Source organism: Nicotiana tomentosiformis, chromosome 11 (genome assembly GCF_000390325.3).
Source record: "Nicotiana tomentosiformis chromosome 11, ASM39032v3, whole genome shotgun sequence".
NCBI lineage: Eukaryota > Viridiplantae > Streptophyta > Magnoliopsida > Solanales > Solanaceae > Nicotiana > Nicotiana tomentosiformis.
The window spans coordinates 685,065-704,431 of NC_090822.1; the positions used below are offsets into that span (position 1 = coordinate 685,065).

Consider the following 19,367-nt stretch of genomic DNA (forward strand, 5'->3'; position numbering starts at 1 on the left):
TATACAATAAATATACATTTTTCAGCTATTATTTTAAGAGTAGGTATACAGTGTCATTTTTTCAAAAAACAAATTCCCAGCCACAAAATCATAAACAATTCAGGGGATGATTCTGATTTTCAAAATTTTCATATTAAAATAGGCAAAAACAAATTTGCTAAGACCTCTCCCAAAATGATGTTATCCTGAATTGAGACCTCCCCAAAATGATGGTATTTTTCTTTTGTCAATTCTCGTAACATCAAAAGAGAAAGAATAAAGAAATGAGGTAAGCTTGGCAGGAACTTAGAAATCACAAAGACAATAAATAAAAGCATGAAAAGAGAGAATGTTCAAGTGGAAAACTTTAAAATAAATAGTACAAACTATTGAAATCAAGGATATAGACCTATGTTTTACATCTGCCATCATTTTAGGAAAGTATCCTTCAGCGACACTCAAAGATGGGTACAAATGTAACGATCAAAACCTACAAATATCTTCCATAAGAGAGGAAGAAAATGTATACTAACCACTCAATCATGTCAATCAAAAATAACTGATGACTCAAAATGCCCTTACTCCCCTCAAATCATTGCAGAGGTTAATTGTTCACCCCACAAAAGCATATCAATGGATATTTCAATCAGAACCAACGGGCCTGATTCCGTAGTATTACCATCTTGAAGATCGAAAATCCAGGGGATCTGCAAGTTGCTGGCATCAAAGCACAAAGAATCAAACAACTAGTTGTTTTCCGGTAGAAGTTTGAACTTGCCGATTGCAAAGATATTTTTTTATTGATAAGTAAATAAAAGCAAAAGCAGCAGTAAGATTGTGCTGAAAATTACAACTGGATCCTTACGGAAGTATAGAATTCCACTAGGAACCTTGCAGAAAACAGATCCTATCAGTAGTAATCTGCGATGGAGCTAAAATCCAGAAAACTAGTATCACATGCACTCTTGCCAACTCCTACAAGCACTCAAGAGGAGGAAGGACAAAGAAATAGAAGGGAGAGCCCAAAAATGCTTTAAATTATCAAACCCTCAAAAAGCTGGAGTATGTAAAACGCCGTTTGTCTAAATTTATGTGATGCACTTTCCTTTTTAGTCTGTCACGAAAAGAACGGATACGTTTCTATATGGAGAAATAATTTAACTTTAAACTTTCCAATTTACCCATAATGAGATGATTTATCACCATAGAAATATCTATGGCTTGTTTATAGACCACAAGTTTCAAAAAACTTTCCTTTTTTCTTAAACTCCACACCCAGTCAAAGTGTATTGCATAAAATGGGACGGATGGAGTACGACGGTCTCTGTAATAGGAGTCAATTGCCAAAAAAGTTGTTCCACAGAAAATGTAACACTCCACCAGCCATATATAACGTATAAAATTTAATTTTTGGTCCAGCCAAAAAGCCAATGAGTTACGCCGGCTTCGTAATGCGCAAAGCATTTATTCTCTTTAACTCTCACAAAAGAGCCAGCTCCAGTAATTATAAGTCTCAGAGTGCAGAAAATTTTTATTGGCCAGGATGTACACAAAAGAAAAGTTCTACTAGATATCTGAAATTCAATGCACGACTATAGTCTTTCTTTATTGTTATTTTGTGATCGGTGTGATGAGTCTTTATTATTTATCAATCAAAAACAATAGTAAAGGTTGGCTACATAAATTATATGTATCCATTGCACTCTTTTTATGTCCAGTTCATTCAAATACTAGATAATTCGACTTTAAGGCAAATCAAGGGTCCTTATTAGAAATTCTCTAAATCTCACACATACCCCACACTGGCATTGCAGTCTTAAAACAGAATAATTGAAATCCTAACCAACATAGAAACCAAGTCTTAATCCTAATTAGTTGGTATTGTCTAAATGGATCCTTGGTTTCCATTTTGTTCTGTCCTTGGCGAAATCCACAATGTTTCCAAATTTCCAAGCGATCGTAGGTCTTTTGAGACAACTTCGCTATATGCAATTTGAGATCTACCTATAAGATAAAAACATTTAAAACAAAATAAAGAGCAGAAGGCATTAAAATTTATCTACTTCGTTTCATTTGCTATGCAAAATTTTGGCAGAACCTAGAAGAGAAAACGGAAACATAGTAGTCATCAACTTCTTAATTATGTGGAATCAATCCTAAACCCACTCTCCTCCAAGAGGTCATAGGTGTGGAATGAAGGTAGGTTTGAAAAGATTTGTCCTCTATATCGTAAGTGGAGGGTGCTTGCATTAGGTTAGGTTGTCTACATCACACCCATTAAGGTGCCGGCCCTTCACAAGACCCAGCGTGAACGCGGGATGCCTTATGCATCGGGCTGCCCTTTTATCTTAAGTGGATGATGTTTAAGATAAGATATAAATGGAACGGGTAGGATGAACCGGCGGCAGACACCTCGAGAAAATATTTTTAAGCTAGAGTGGGGAGACTTCCATCTGTTTGTTTCTGATAAAGCACATATCGTGGTGTTAGATAGTTATGTAAATAACGTTAATTAGTCCTAGTCCCACATAGAATAGGAGCAAGATATGTATTGTAAAAATAGGGCTCATTGTATCATAATTAAATAGAATATAAATGTTGAGTAGTTAATCATGTAGAGTGTCCCACATCGGGAAGTAGATACATATTATTATGTAATCACTGTATATAAATAGGGCATTGTACAACACTTTAGATAATTAATATAAAAAGTTTTCGTGCTATACTTCTCACATGGTATCAAAGCGTTGGTGAGAAACATCCGAGAAAGAAAACTCCGCCGGACAGTCGTCGTGTGTCAATTTCCGGCGACTTCTAGGGCTATTATTCTGTCACCTACATTTCCCTCAGTGTTGTGCTAAAACCAACACCACCACAGGGTCTTACACCCTCCGGCGACCAAACCCCAGAAAACTCCGCCGGAAAATACCCCAACACGCGCCCACACGCGCCAACCAAAGGGAAAAAAATTCCGGCAAATCTCCTCACGCGTCGGCGCGAGCTGCTTTCCGGTCAGTTTCTGACGAAAGTTCTTTTGAACAGCTTGCTCGCGAGGCTATTACGAGCCTATCCATCCAAGTTACATCAAATTCCGACGATTTTTTTATTTTCCGGTGAGATTTCCGGCGATTGTTCAGATTCAGGTGAGATACAGTGTTTTTTTCTTCACTGTTCCTGTGAGCTTTTTAGTGTTCTTGATTATCTGTGCTATTTGGTCCAACAATTTCTTTGGAGCTTGATATTTTTGATTCTAAAAACACGGGTTCAGGAAATTCAAGTTTGATGATTACTTCGGAACCCTTAATGGGAAGTTCAAACTACTTAGCCTGGGCTTCTTCTGAGTTGTGGTGCAAGGGTCAAGGTGTTCAAGATCACCTACCCAAGAAGACTAGTGATGGAGATGAAAAGGCCAAAGCACTCTACAGAAAATTGATGCTTAATTATGTAGTTTGTTGTGGCGATCGATTGATTCCTAGTTAATGCCTTTGTTTCGTCCATTCCAGACAAGTTATTCAATTTGGGAGAAGGCTCGTACTTTATACACTAATGACATATCTCGTTTGTATGATGTGATATCTCGGATGACAAACTTAAAGAAACAAGAATTGGATATGTCTACTTACTTGGGAGAAGTGCAAGCAGTTTTGGAGGAATTTGAGAAGTTGATGTTGGTCACTACTAGTGTTGAACAACAACAACAGCAACATTAGAAGATGTTTCTAGTTCTTACACTTGCTGGACTGCCTAATGACCTTGACTCAGTGAGAGACCAAATTTTGGCTAGGCCTTCGGTTCCTACAGTTGATGAATTATTCTCTCGATTGCTTCGTCTTGCTGCGCCATCCAGTCACACAGTGGTCTCACCACCAACTGTTGACTCCTCTATTCTCGCATCTCAGACAATGGAAAATCGAACATCTCAGGCTATGGAGAATCGACGAGGAGAAGGTCGTTTTGGGGGATCTCGACCCAAGTATTCTTATTGTAATAAACTTGGACGCTCGTGAAGTATCCTATTCTTTACATGGTCGGCCACCTAGAAACGCTCATGTTGCTCAAACCGAGACTACAGGTAATCAAGGATTTTCTTTATCTGAAGGGGAATATAATGCGTTCCTTCAGTATCGAGCAAGTAAGCAGACATCTCCACAAGTAGCCTCGGTTGCTCAGATCGATACTCATGTTGCTGGTAATTCTTTTGCTTGTATTTCCAGTCTAGTACTCTTGGACCGTGGGTCATGGACTCAGGAGCTTCTGATCATATCTGGTAATAAATCACTTTTGTCGAACATTGTGTATTCGTAGTCTCTTCCTACTCTTACTTCAGCCAATGGGTTCCAAACTAAAGCAAAAGGAGTTGGACAAGCTAATCCCTCATCTTTTGTCACTCTAGATTCCGTTCTTTATGTCCCTGGTTGTCCTTTTAGTCTTGCATCTGTTAGTCGTTTGGCTCATGCCCACCATTGTGGTATATATTTTATTGATGATTCTTTTATTATGCAGGACCACAGTAGGGGGTAGACAATTGGCAGAGGGCTTGAATCACAAGGACTTTACTACTTTAACTCACTCAATCCTTCCACAGCATGTCCAGTTACAGATCCTCCGGACCTAATTCACAGACGTTTAGGACATCCGAGTTTATCCAAGCTTCAAAAGATGGTGCCTAGTTTGTCTAGTTTATCTACATTAGATTGTGAATCGTGTAAACTTGGGAAACATACCCGAGCCACCTTTCCGCGTAGTGCTGAGAGTCGTTCAGAGTCTGTTTTTTCTTTAGTTCATTCTCATATATGGCATCCTAGTAGAGTTAGTTCAATCTTAGGATTTCGTTATTTTGTTAGTTTCATTGATGATTACTCAAGATGTACTTGGATTTTCCTAATGAAAGATCGTTCCGAGTTGTTTCCCATCTTTTAGAATTTTTGTGCTGAAATTAAAAATCAATTTGGTGTTTCTATTCGCATTTTTCGTAGTGATAATGCTCTAGAATACTTATCCTCTCAGTTTCAGCAGTTTATGACCTCAAGGAATTATCCATCAAACATCTTGTTCGTATACCCCTCAGCAAAATGGGGTAGCAGAGAGAAAGAATAGGCATCTCATTGAAACTGCTCGCACACTTTTCATTCAGTCCCATGTTTCGCTGCGTTTTTTGGGCGATACAGCTCTTACAGCTTGTTACTTGATTAATCGAATGCCTTCATCTGCTATCCAGAATCAGATTCCACATTCAGCATTGTTCCCTCAGTCACCCTTATACATTCTTTCTCCTCGTATTTTTGGGAGTACATGTTTTGTTCACAACTTAGCTGCTGGAAAAGATAAGTTAGCTCCTCGTGCTCTTAAGTGTGTTTTCCTTGGTTATTCTCGGGTTCAAAAGGGGTATCGCTGCTACTCACCTGATCTTCATAGGTATATGTCACATTTTTGAGTCTCAACCTTACTTTGCTTCTTCTGATCATCTTAATATATCTGAAGTCTTACATGTACCTACTTGTGAGGAATCCACACCCACAGCACCACCACAACTACAACTACCTATACATACTTTTGAGGAGTCTATAGTTGCTCCTCCTACATCCTCAGCAGCAAGACCACCACTCTTGACTTATCATCATCGTCCACGTCCAGCATCAGGCTCAGGTGATTCACCTCCTGCATCAGATTCTGCACCTACTGCGGACTTGTCTCATCTTAGTCAACCAATTGCACTCCACAAAGGTGTATGATTCACACTTAATCCTAATCCCCATTATGTCGGTTTAAATTATCATCGCCTGTCATCACCTCATTATGCTTTTATATCATCTTTGTCCATGGTGAGGCACTATCTCATCTAGGATGGCGGCAGGCTATTGATTGAAGAGATGTTGCTTTACATGCGAGTGGCACTTAGGAGCTTGTTCCTCTTCCTTCAGGTAAGTCTACTGTTGGTTGTCGTTGGGTTTATGCAATCAAAGCCGGCCCGGATGGCCAGGTTGATCGGCTTAAGGCTCGTCTTGTTACAAAAGGATACACTCAGATTTTTGGGCTTGATTATAGTGACACTTTCTCTCCCGTGGCTAAAGTAGCATATGTTCGCCTCTTTTTGTCCATGCATGTTGTACGTCATTGGCCTATTTATCAGTTAGACATTAAGAATGCTTTTCTCCACGGTGATCTTGAGGAAGAAGTTTATATGGAGCAACCACCTGATGTTTTGTTGCTCAGGGGGAGTCTAGTGGTTTTGTATGCTGATTGCGCATGTCACTATCCCCTCGAGCTTGGTTTGGTAAGTCCAGCACAGTTATTCAGAAGTTCGGCATGACTCGTAGTGAAGCTGATCACTCTGTGTTTTATCGGCATTCTACTCCTCATCTATGTATTTATCTGGTGGTTTATGTTGATGAAATTGTTATTGCTGGCAATGATCAGGATGGTATTACTAATCTGAAGCAGCATCTCTTTCAGCACTTCCAGCCTAAGGATCTGGGTAGATTGAAGTATTTTCTAGGTATTAAGGTCGCTCTAGCTCAGGTATTGTTATTTCACAGCGGAAGTATGCCTTAGACATTCTTGAGACTGGAATGATGCGCTGCAGACTTGTTGACACTCCTATGGATCCGAATGTTGACGCTAAGCTTCTACCCATACAATTTAAACCAAATTCCGACAACTTTTATTTTTTCCAGCGTGAACATTGCACTTTTCCGACGTGAACAGTGATTCCTGCGTGAACAGTGCTTTCACATGTTGTGAGAATTTTCTCAGATATTTCTTCCATTTTTCACTATTTCACGTGAAGAACTTGGTTTCCAGAGGTCGCCCTTTCCTTTCCAACTCCGTCTAACCAAGGAAAACAAAACAAAAGGGGAAGTCTTTAGCTTAACTTGTTCTGATTTGGCATTCTACGGTTAATCATACAAGTTTTAGTCAAGAATTTGAGAAATTGGTTGTAGCGAAATGGGATCCAATACTATGAAAAGTTGGATGGTTTCTCTACCGGATTATATCGAGTTCCCTTCAGTACAAAACAGACATCTTCGGAGATAGCTTTAGTTGTTCAAACAGGTAATAGCGTGACTTGTGTCTCCCACCAATCTTCATCATCAGATTCTTGGGTCATTGATTCAAGTGCATCTGATCACATTTCTGGTAACAAATCTCTTTTCACTACTATGTCATATTCTCAATCTCTTCCAATAGTCACAACGGCCAACGGGTCTAAAACCATAACAACTGGTATAGGTCAAGCAAGTCTACTTCCTTCCTTACCTTTAGATTCAGTTCTTTATGTTCTCTGTAGTCCTTTTAATCTCATAGTCGTTAGTCCCTTAGCCAAATCACTTAAATGCTCTGTTTTATTTTGTGATGACCTTATTTTTATACAGGAACGCAGTACGGGGCGGATCATTGGTACCGGGCATGAATCAAATGGACTTTATTACCTTATCCTTGCTAAATCACATGAACTCACATCTTGTCTTTCTTCAACAACTTGTCCTGTTACAGATTCACAATATTAATTACATAAACGGTTGGGACATCCCAGTTTATCAAAACTTCAGAAAATGGTACCTGGATTATCTCACTTGTCCACTCTAGAGTGAGTCATGTCAGCTCAGTAAGCATACTTGCTCCCGTTTCCCTCGGCGGTACCGGGCATGAATCAAATGGACTTTATTACCTTATCCTTGCTAAATCACATGAACTCACATCTTGTCTTTCTTCAACAACTTGTCCTGTTACAGATTCACCATATTAATTACATAAACGGTTGGGACATCCCAGTTTGTCAAAACTTCAGAAAATGGTACCTGGATTATCTCACTTGTCCACTCTAGAGTGAGTCATGTCAGCTCAGTAAGCATACTTGCTCCCGTTTCCCTCGGCGTCTTGACAATCGAGTAGAGTCACCCTTCACTTTAGTCCATTCAAATGTTTGGGGTCCTAGTCGGGTGAGTTCTACATTGGGATTCTGCTACTTTGTCAGTTTCATTGATGATTATTCCCGGTGCACTTGGATATTTTTGATGAAAAATCGATCCGAGTTGTTTTTTCTATTTTTCAGACCTTCTGCGCTGAAATTCATAATTAATTTGTGGTTTCTATCCACACATTTCATAGCGATAATGCCCTAAAGTATTTGTCTTCCCCATTTCAGCAGCTTATGAACTCTCATGGAATCATTCATCAAACATTTTGTCCATACTCATCTCAACAAAATAGGGTAGCCGAAAGAAATAATAGACATCTCATTAAAACTGCTCGTACCCTACTCGTACAATCTCATCTTCCATTGCATTTTTGGGGGATGTTCTCACATCTTGTTATCTTATTAATCATATGTCATGCTCGGCTATCCAGAATCAAGTTCCATTCTCTGTCTTGTTTCCCCACTCACTTTTGTTCTCTCTTCTACCTCGTATCTTTGGGATGCAGTTGCCCGCATTCTTCGGTATATAAAATCCGCTCCGGGCAAAGGATTATTGTTTGAGGATCGAGGCCATTGGCAGATCGTTGGATACTCAGAAGCTGATTGGGCAGGATCACCTTCTGATAGACGTTCTATGTCTGGATATTGTGTTTTAGTAGGAGGTAATTTGGTATCTTGAAAAAGCAAGAAACAGAATGTGGTTGCTCGGTCTAATGCAGAAGCAGAGTATCGAGCAATGGCTATGGCTACATGTGAGCTAGTTTGGATCAAACAGTTGCTCAAGGAGTTGAAATTTGGTGAGATCAGTAAGATGGAACTTGTGTGTGATAATCAAGCTGCCTTTTACATCAAATCCGGTGTTCCATGAGAGAACTAAACACATTGAGATTGGTTGTCACTTCGTTAGAGAAAAGATACTCTCAGGAGATATTACTACAAAGTTTGTGAAATTGAATGATCAGCTTGCACATATTTTCACCAAGTCCCTCACTGGTCCTCGTAAAGTTGCATATGTAACAAGCTCGGTACATATGATTTGTATGCACCGGCTTAAGGGGGAGTGTTAGATAGTTATGTAAATAACGTTAATTAGTCCTAGTCCCACATAGAATAGGAGTAGGATATGTATTATATAAATAGGGCTCGTTGTATCATAATTGAATAGAATATAAATAATAGATTTTTTTCCCGTGCATTTTCACACGTGGAATGCAACATCCCAACACTGCCAAGAGGTCTTGGATTGGGTGTGCAACAAAGGAAGGTTTGAGAAGATTTCTCTTTTTATTTGGGTGATGTGTAAAAAAAGACAAAAGGGCTTTGACAGGTGCATTTGGTAGCAATCACATGCATCTCCAGAGACAACAACAAAAACAACAACAACAACAACAACCCAGTAAAATCCCACAGGTGGGGGGTCTGGGGAGGGTAGTGACGCATACCTTACCCCTACTCCGATGGAGTAGAAAGGTTGTTTCCGATAGACCCTCAGCTCAACATGGTTTATGCCAGAGGCGCAGGAATATTTATCCAAAAAGAGGAAAAGAAGAATGCTAGAACAGCAGTAACCAACCATACTCCATCCCCTCTTTATTTCTAATAAAAGCACCAATTGTAGAATCTAAATGATCAACTCCTACCAAGAACTTCTGGATACAGCGTATGATAAATGAATTTAAGAAAATTTCTCTTCTTATGCACCTAATGTGTAAGAAAAGATTAAAGGTATTTTGGCCGGGTGGAGAATCCTGAGTGGCAGATCATATGCATCTGGTTTTATGCTAGAATGGGAGGAATCAACAAGACACTCCACTCCTCTTTGTTTCCAACAAAGCACCACTTGTGGAATGCAAAAGCTCAGCTTTACATCCTACAGGAAGATAAATCAAAGGAAGTTTGAGAAGATTTCTCCTCTTACCTTAGGTGGGTGATAAAGAAGAGGAGACAAAGGGGTTTTTGAACGGGTGGAGAGTCATTAGTGGCAGATCATATTCATCTGCAGAGAAAAAAAGTCATCTTTGAATTTAAACTTGGTTTATGCTAGAGTAAGGCAACCAACAACGCTCCACTCTGTCCTACATTTCTCAGAGAAGACCATTTGTGGACAGCAAACATCAACCCTTTTCTCGTAAGGGTCTTCATCAAAAAACCCTTTCCTTGTAACGGAAAACAAAAAGATCCAAAAAACAACGGAAAAAGTGATGACCACACAAATTTCCATAAAATATAACCCCCAAAACAGATACTATATCAGTAGAAGCGACCTATAAAGGTATATGCTATACTAATCCAGCGAGATCGAAGAAAGAGAAATGGAAGCATCAAACACAATTAAGGTATATGGTGCTGCCTTGTACAAGTGGAATGCGAAAGTGCACATTTCAACCATAAAAGTTGGTTAACATTTCAGATAGGCCATCACATATTTCTTTCTGCATAACGTGTGTCCATTTCAAATTAAAATTCTGTTTTGGGAACTCTAAACTTATTGAGACAGCTAATCACTACATTAACAAAAGACACTACAAGAAATCTCAAACAATCGAAAATAAAATTAAAAAGTACTTCATGATATTTGCTGTAACTTAATATACTCGGAACCACAAATACATTATTTGTAGACACCTAAGAAGGGCTAATACAATTTATACCATGGATGTATAAATAGGTAATGAAGATAAATCACAAATGTACTCAAACTAACGTATAAATAGGTAATGAAGATAAATCACAAATGTACTCAAACTAACTTCAACTTACTCACCTATCATCTTCTTCGTACCACAGTACTTTGTGCACGTTGAGCTCCAATAACCTGTTGTCCTTGGGCCCCTGCTTGTCCGCTAGTCTGTTCTTCGGCCATGTTCATCGCTTGTGTCATAGCATTCATAACAATGAGTCCGAGAGGGATCAAATACATCCACTGAAATAAAGATCATAAAAAAAAGGGTAATATGAGAATGAGGGTGTGCAATTATTAGGTTTACAAGAAACTAAACAAGTAACTGATTCAAACTCACATATTTAGCCCAGAAAGATCTCTCTGGAGGCTGAATTTCTTCACCCTCTCCATTCTCCCCAACAACAGCTTCTGAAAATATAGGTGTTCTGTTCCAACAACTTTTTTTAGTATCATGGAAATAAGCAACATAAGTTCATGGAAACATGCACAAATTTCTTCGGCTTCACTTTATCTTCCTTTTCTGCTCTACAGAAGCTCAAAAACAAAAATATCTGTAATGCTCGTACTAAAAGTAGGGACATTGTCATCTGACAGACTGTTCCCTAGCCATTTCTTTAAGTTTCTCAGAAGGAGCATGAGAAGATTCCCCTAATCTCCACCCCTCCTGACTAGTTTGACACATTTTGCTTTTGAATAGTCAAATGAATCAATTTCAAAACAAAGGCAGTGCTGGAGCCATATTTACAATTTAAAAAGCCACATCAAATTATCCTTTGGCACACAGCCAGGTACTTGAAGCTTCTCTCAAGGAGATTATTAGCTTATATAAACTCCCTGATAACAAAGCATAGTGTCATGATATGATCTTTTTACCCAAGTTGATTAGTTACCACCTGTCACTTGCTTTATGCAAAAGCAGAATACAATGTCAGGAACAAGGAAAATAAAAAATTACAGTGACTTGCCTGGGTGCCTGTTCAGTAGGTTTTAGGACTGTGTGAGAGTTAAAGGACCATTTTGCAGGCTGAAATAGAAGCACAAAACTTAGCATCAGTCATAGGATTAGCATCTTATTTACATGAAATCCTTTTCCTTCTCCAATACCATGAAAATTTGCTATTACATTTCACTTACTAAACTAGCTAATGTCAAGTCCCATTAATAAGCTAGAAAGAGAATAATATATAAAGAAAAGAAAAGGTAGCATGTGAATCCATCAGCGGAACCAGCAGAAATGATTTGGAAACGGTTTACTTCCTCACGAAAAAAATATTGCCTAATGCATGACATTGCTAATAGTCCCCAGATTTTTATAAATAGAAAAATGTAACTGACATAGAGAACATGAATATCTCATACACTATGATTCAAAAGCATCACCAGCAGTACTAATTGATCCATCCTGGAAACAAATCTAATAGTGAGTCTCTCAAGAACCTAAAGCTAATTGTAGGAAACCATAACCTGTATCAACCTTACACTAAATCACATTGCATAAAGTAATTCTCATTTTGCCACTTATCAGTACTTGATGGTTATAAAATTCTCAATAGCCTGATGTGAATTGTCGGTTAGTTACTATCTTGATTCTTTGACTGAAATATATCAGGTGAGAAATCAAGACTTTCTTTTTTTGAACTTCAAATTGAGTATAAAAGGTCTTTGGGTTGTTGCAGATTTTTCAGAGACCGAAATAGCAGTATTATTCCTTACCAGATTTTAGATAATTCTAAAGATTAGTAGTACAGACTGAATCAACTTAGCTGTTCCAGTTTACGTATTTCAATAGTAAGAACTTGGTCCAGACAGAGTTCCACCACTAGAATATTCCACAGCATATCATGAATTTTGTTCTATAGTTCCGAATAGCAATCCAGATTATTTCTCTAATGTTTTAGCTTTTAGTAATAATTTGTCTTTCAAACCAAACTCATATTAACAGAAGTGTGGACTCAAATAATCTTTTCTTTTTTTCAGATGCCCAAATAACCTTTTCTTAGTCATTAAACTATAATACGCCTGTCAAGTTTTCTCTAACTTGAGAAAGAATTACTCTGTCTAAGCAAGATTTCTGCACGTATATTGATGTATGACCAAAAGACCTGCCTTTACCATCTGAGTCTAGGTTATGTAGTGAATGCTAATCCATCCCCATTACACGAATTCAATGATCTATGTATTAGGTAATAGTCAAGAATTTAAGTTTCATCGAATCGCCCTGGGTCTAGTGGTAAGAGCGTAGCACGTGATATATGAATAAGGGGCACATCACAAGGTCGAATCGCGCCGCAAGCAAAAGCCAGATATTAGAGCAGAGAAGGGTAGAGGGGCGGGCCCATTATCTACCATGTTTTGAACCGTGCACCAGCTGGCCCTAGGGAATTTCTCGGTTATCAGAAAAAAGAAGTCTCATTGCACCTGGACATTACAGAACTCACATTTGGATTTTGAAGTTCAATGAAATTGAAAACTTGTTTCTTCTCCAGCTGAGTACAAGTTAAAGTTTTCACTCTGGATGTGGAGAATTAAGCCTCTGAAGATCTGATTTAGCCACTTTTGGCATCTCCAGAACCAGAAGAGGCTGCTATGAGGAAAGAGGATGAATGTTTTGGGACCTGCACTTCAGAAAGGCTTTACAAGACAGAGAAAGGAAGAACTAAGCAATTACAGACTGACTTGAATTTACACAAAATGGGAGGACAACGCCTCTTGGCTATGGAAGGGACATATGACAAGACAATATAAAGTCAAATCCTAATTTGCTGAAAAACCCAACCAGATACTTCTCCACATTCAGTAGCTTGCGAAGTAGAGCTCCCCAGGAGGTTGATACTTTTATGTAACTGCTTGGAACACTATACGTACGGCTAATAATATAAGGCAGAGAAGAATACACATTTGGAGATTCTTATGGTAAAGAAACAGCAGATGTTGACCACCCACTTATAAGTTCCAAGTATGTGACAAGACTGGAATAATATTTTTTTTCCTGATAAATGGGTAGTCGACCACCCACTTATCAGCTCCAAGGGTGACAAGACTGGAAATTTTCCGCTACAAACTGGGTTATGCCTAACAGTGCAAAAATCTACTTTGGAGCTGAAGGTCCAAAGCCAGCTCCATCGGAAGAAGCGGAGCTTGAGATATCATCTGTCAAGCTATCATGTGACTAGTTGGGAGGAGAAATACAAGAGCTACTGATGGGAAAAATGCTTCCACTATCCATAGATTTTGCTGTTTTTTTGGGTATATCTTGGCACGCAGCTGCATATAAGATATTCTAGGCCCATTATCCATCAAGTTTCAAGCTGTGCGCCACTATCCCTTGGGGATTTCTCAGTTATAAAGAAAAGAATATTCTTGGTGGCGATGTCAAAATCACCGGCTGGTATCTATATTGTATACCTCTTCTGTATGAGATAGATTATTTTTTCGCAATAGAACACTTCAATTGTAAAAAGTATCACAAAAGTTGCGAGTGAAAAATCATTTTGCCTCAGTCATTGGTCTAAACCTAAAAATCAAAAGTACAGCAAATATAGAGGTTCCTTGAAAAATGAGGTTATAATTCCCTTAGGAAATCTAAATACATCATGTAATCTTCCAAAAGGTATCTTTTGGTAAAAGATCTTCAGATACTAATAGATGCTTTCAGAGAAAAGCACCCAAATTTTGAATGATTGCCAAGATATTGGTAATTACATTTAAGTTATTTCCTGATCCAACAGCTTAAAGCTTTCAAACAGAGTAGTATCATTCTATTGCCCTATCAAAATTCTCAAGCTCAAATCCGAGAACTACTGATTAGACATACATGATATACTTCATATAAGTTGGGCAGAAAGGACGGGGAGGTTAGCTGGTGAGTAGGGGTCTAAAACTTAGGGATCAATACTTACAAGCTTCAATTGACGAGGGTATTGGCATGCACCAGGGGAACCATAATTAACAGCCAAAATATTCACACCGTCCTGCAATGAACACATCAAAGTCAAATTCCTAACAGATAAAAATGAAAGATTTGCACAAATAAAGAGGAAACTGTGCCAACTTGATTAGTTCGCATAATAACAAAAACTCTGACCTTATATGTCTTTATTGAAATTCAAGAGAAAATACTTAAACTAGCCAAGGAAACCACCTATTTCCCTTAGAAGAAAATACAAAATGCAAAACACGCTAATATGATATATAAAGGAAATACGTCATGTTGAAATATCTTAATTTAACTTTATTTTCTTTACTTTCCACAGTAGCCGAAGTACTTAACAAATCCTGTTAGACAAGACAGAATTATATTCTTAACCACCTACATCCAACAAAAAAGGAAATAAAGAAAAGGAAAACTGAAAAGAAACATATCATACTGGAACCTAAATAGAAAACTTAGGTAACAAGTATTAAGTTGAATATTACCATATGTATGACAAAGTGCTCCTCCAAACCATCCCGAGGAAGACACCTCTGAGGCAAAAACAGTAATAGCAATTAGATGATGAGCGTGTCATTTGAAGCTTGCAGTATTCCAGGAAAATACCGGAATAATTAGCCAAATCACAAAGGAAATTCCATTGTCTGAAATGGAAATATAAAAATAGACGAGAAATGACCTGCATTAAGGTAAAGAACCTTTGAGCAAAATGCTCCCAGGCACCATTCCCGAGACACTTCCCTTTCCTACTTTCTAGGACTGTCGAATAACCTTTTCCGGTGTGATTCTCCACCGGAATTCACCCCCTCACCTACTGTGATTATTGTTTAAACCCCAATCGTGTTATTCTGTTAATATGGATAGTGACAGGATTTACTATCATACTGGTTTTAAATCCTTTCACATTACAAAAAATTGTTCTAGGTCTGAAGTTTGGTTCGAATGGGTTGAACGTAGCAGGAACCTGATGAGGGAAGCAATTGTATGTAAGCCTCAAAGTTATGAAGTGGGTCGTAGAGGTATTTAATGTGGCCTCAAAGGAGCATGGCAGGGCAATAAGGAGGTGGAATATGTCACTATGCAGAATTTTATAGCACTCTTAAATACAATGATCACGGAAGGTACATCAGTTTCATTGCTGTACAGGGGCAGCGCAGGTATGTCATTATTACACCAGAAGTTACATTTAAGGCAGGGTGGGGAATCATAGCTCAAAAAATACAAAGGTTCATAAATGTCCCAGAAGAAGAGAAGAATGTCCCTATTGTCAGAAACCCACAGCGAGAGTCGTCCTATAACGAAGTAATCAGAACCAGTAGATGGCCATCAGAAGGGACGAAATCTTCTCCGATCAAATCCAACAATTCCAAAGTCATCATCCCTGGGGGTTCAGAATTATCGGACAAAGATGTGCTAAGAAGGTGCATAGTTGAAAAAGTTCTGACTCCTATGAAGGAGACTCCAACTTTGAATGACATCCGGAGATGGGCCTGTGACACATGGAAATCTACCTTTGGTGTGAATGTGTACAAGATGAACGATTACAAGTTCTTGTTTGAACTTCAACGAAGGATGCTGAACATGTTCTTAAGGGTGAATGGTATTGGAAGAAGACCAAAGTGATCCTTGAATGGTGGACACCTACTACTGGCTGTTGGCCTGAAGAGGTGGAGCGTAATTGGGTTTGGATTAGGCTTCTGGGACTTCCTATTAACCTTGGGTCACAGAAAGTTTTCAAAGCAATAGGTAATCAATGTGGTGGTTGGATTGAAACGGAAGAGGAGACAACACTAAAAAACCATTTACACTGGGCTAGAATCAAAGTGAAGGGAGATGGGAGTAAGGTGCCGAAAGATATACAAGTGGACAGCTGTGAACCCGATAAGGTCGTTTTGGGTACTAGCCGTTATTTCTGTGTTTCGAGACTCCCCATAGCTTTATTTGATGTTTATCGATTTGCGTGCGTGATCCGTGTCGTTTTCCGGAAAGCTTTTACGTAAAATTTTGATGAAAATGTGATTTTTGACTTAAAATGAGGCTAGAGTTGACCATGGTCAACATTTTGGGTAAACGACCTCGGATCGGTGTTTTGACATTCCGGTAGGTTCGTATGATGTTTTGGGGCTTGTACGCATGTTTGGTTGGGGTCCGGGGTGAACCGAGCAAATTTCGGCGTGTTATGTGAAAAATTGTGAAAGTTGAGTTTTCAAGTTGAAATCTTGAGTTTTGAGGATCGATTCTTGTTATTTGATGTTATTTTGATGATTTGAGGTAGCGAGCAAGTTTGTATGATGTTAATATACTTGTGTGCATGTTTGGTTTGGAACCCGAGAGGCTCAGGTGAGTTTCGGAGGCGTTGCGGATTGATTCGGAATAACTGATGCATTTCAGTTGCTGATAGTCAGTTGCAGATCTCGCATTTGCGAGGTCTAGCTCGCATTTGCGAGCCTCACTTTTGCGGTCAGTGATCGCATGTGCGAGCATGGACTGGGGGCTGGATCTTCGCATTTGCGAAGCTAAGGGGGTGTCCTTCGCAAATCTGTGTATCTAATGCACTGTTTGTATTTGCGACCAGTGCCTCGCATTTGCGGACATGGCATTTGTGAACACTAAGTAATCTTAACTAGTTTTCAATCAATTCCCATTACTTTTCATGAATTGTTAACATCAAATCTAAGAAATTTCATTGTAGAAATTAGGGGTTTCGGATAGAATTAAGGGATTTTCTAAAATTGAGATTTAGATCTCGAATTGAGGTCGGATTTCGAAACAAATCACATAACCGGGCTCGGGGGTGAATGGGTAATCGGGTTTGGTCTGAATCTCGGGCTTTGACCAAGCGAGCCCGGGGTTGATTTTTTCAATTTAACTAAAGATTGAATCGTTTTCACTCGTGGGTAGTTTCTAAAGCTTATTTTGAATTGTTTGAACGATATTTTGCTAGATTCGGTTGGTTTGGAGGCTTGTTCCAAAGAAAACGTCGTGGTTGAGTATTGATTTGGTTGCGGAAAGAGGTAAGTATCATGTTTAACTTTGCCTTGAGAGAATTAGGACTTGTTTGGTCTATTTGCTACGTGAACCTATGTGTAGAAACGGCGTATATGCGAGGTGACGAGTGCATATGTGTTGCCATGGGTTCAAGCATGCGGGTTGGGCTATTTACCTTTATATCTTTATTTATTCTATGTTATATTTCGTTACATGCTTTGATTTGCCACATGTCCTTGTTTGTTATTCATGCCTAGTTATTCATGCCTTGTTACCTGTCAATTAGTTGTTACATGTTTTGGTTCATTCATCCTTCAATCAATACCTGCTCATAGTACCTCTACAGTGTAACATCACGTGCCCGAGTCACGTGAGGTTGATGTTGAACTCTTTAAACAAAAGGGAGTTCTGGGCCAAAGTTAATTAATTCGTGTGGGCTCAATTTTGACAGATCCATCAACTGATTCTTGGTGCAAAGGCCCAACCCTAAATTCTTAATTGGTGCGGATCCTAATTCTTTTGACCCTTTATTGCAGATGCAAATCCAAGAATTTGAGGGACCACATGTGGCTATCCCTAAAGGCCCAACTGACGAACATTCTAATGGCCCATCTACCAAAGACTCTAATGGGCTGATTATTACTAACCAAATAGACATCAGGCAAATTTCTGGATCTCAATTGCCATCTTTGGAAGTGTTGATGTTTATGTCTTCGAAGGAGCAGACAAAAGAGATGAAGGAAGACCATTTTGATCCTATGCTTTTGGAACTCAATTCTTCTTCTCTTTCTACTGACTCTATTCTGAGCATTGAAGAGGACTTGGTACAGGTTCCTCTAATCTTGCACTCGGTCCAGGGAACTCAACTCATCAGAGAAGGGGAGTCATTGCATGGGGACGAGGGTAGCAAACAGTTGGTTATTTTTGGGGATCCATCTGCATGTATTGATGAAGAAGCTATTCCAATTGACATGCAAATACAAAGGGAGGAAGAAGAAGCTTCATTGTGGGTGCATATGAATGTTCTTAAACTAAGCAATTTGGGGTTGATTTTGAAGGGTGTGAAGGGGATGTCATGTCTTTATTCATGAAGATTGACAGTAGAAGGCACAAGAAGATGGAAGATACCACAACCTTAAGCAACACTGCAATCAAACCAAAAGGTCAGAAGCAATTAAAGAGGTTAAAATCATGCATCAAATATAAAGATGGGAAGTCTAGGGTCAGGGGGAGAGGCACCCTCAAAGTTGATTAATGAAGATCGATATACTGTCATGGAACGTGTGGGGATTGAATGATGGGGAGAAAAGGGGACTTATTAAAACTGCTCTAAATGAATGGAGATGTGATGTAGTGGTTCTTCAAGAAACAAAGATAGAAGGTGATAACTCTTGTTGCCAGACATTTATGGGGGAGTAGATGGGTGGATTTTGTCAATCTTGAAGCTATTGGTACTAGTGGGGAAATTCTTATCATGTGGGATAAAAGAATATTAGAAGGGGAGTTGATTACTTCTAGTAGTCAGAGTATCTCTTGTAGATTGACTGCAATAGGCCAAGATTTCTCATGGTTCATCAAAGGGATATATGCCTCAAATTCTAGAATTTAGAGGCAAGACTTATGGTGGGAGCTAGCAGCCTCAAAAGGGCTTTGTAATGGGCCATGGGTGGTTTGTGGGGATTTCAACACAACCATACACTCAAATGAAAGAAGCAACAACCACTGTCTAACCAGAGCTATGAGAGATTTCTCCGACACAATCAATGATCTACAGCTAGTAGATCCTCCACAGTCCAATTCTAGCTGGCATTTTGTGTTGTGAAGTAGGAAATTTACCAACTAAGTATTTGGGATTATAATTAGGTTCC

At 39.0% G+C, this 19,367-nt stretch overlaps 1 protein-coding gene across 5 annotated transcripts in view; it reads right to left on the reverse strand.

The window, feature by feature from the left end:
• Positions 1 to 19,367, reverse strand: part of LOC104106129 (uncharacterized) — a 32,823-nt gene that overhangs the window by 2,053 nt on the left and 11,403 nt on the right. Inside the window, exons 4-9 of one of the 5 annotated variants that reach the window (XM_070188521.1) lie at positions 14,997 to 15,044; positions 14,480 to 14,551; positions 11,546 to 11,604; positions 10,918 to 11,005; positions 10,662 to 10,820; positions 332 to 696 (exon numbers count right to left, since the gene is read on the reverse strand). In XM_070188521.1, coding sequence (XP_070044622.1) covers positions 10,665 to 10,820; positions 10,918 to 11,005; positions 11,546 to 11,604; positions 14,480 to 14,551; positions 14,997 to 15,044 — 423 coding nt within the window. In that variant the 3' untranslated portion in view covers positions 332 to 696; positions 10,662 to 10,664. Of the gene's footprint in view, positions 1 to 331; positions 697 to 1,886; positions 1,980 to 10,446; positions 10,566 to 10,611; positions 10,821 to 10,917; positions 11,006 to 11,545; positions 11,605 to 14,479; positions 14,552 to 14,996; positions 15,045 to 19,367 lie in introns of those variants that run through there. The other 4 variants (XM_070188523.1, XM_070188522.1, XR_011412195.1 and 1 more) reach the window with 4 other exon arrangements.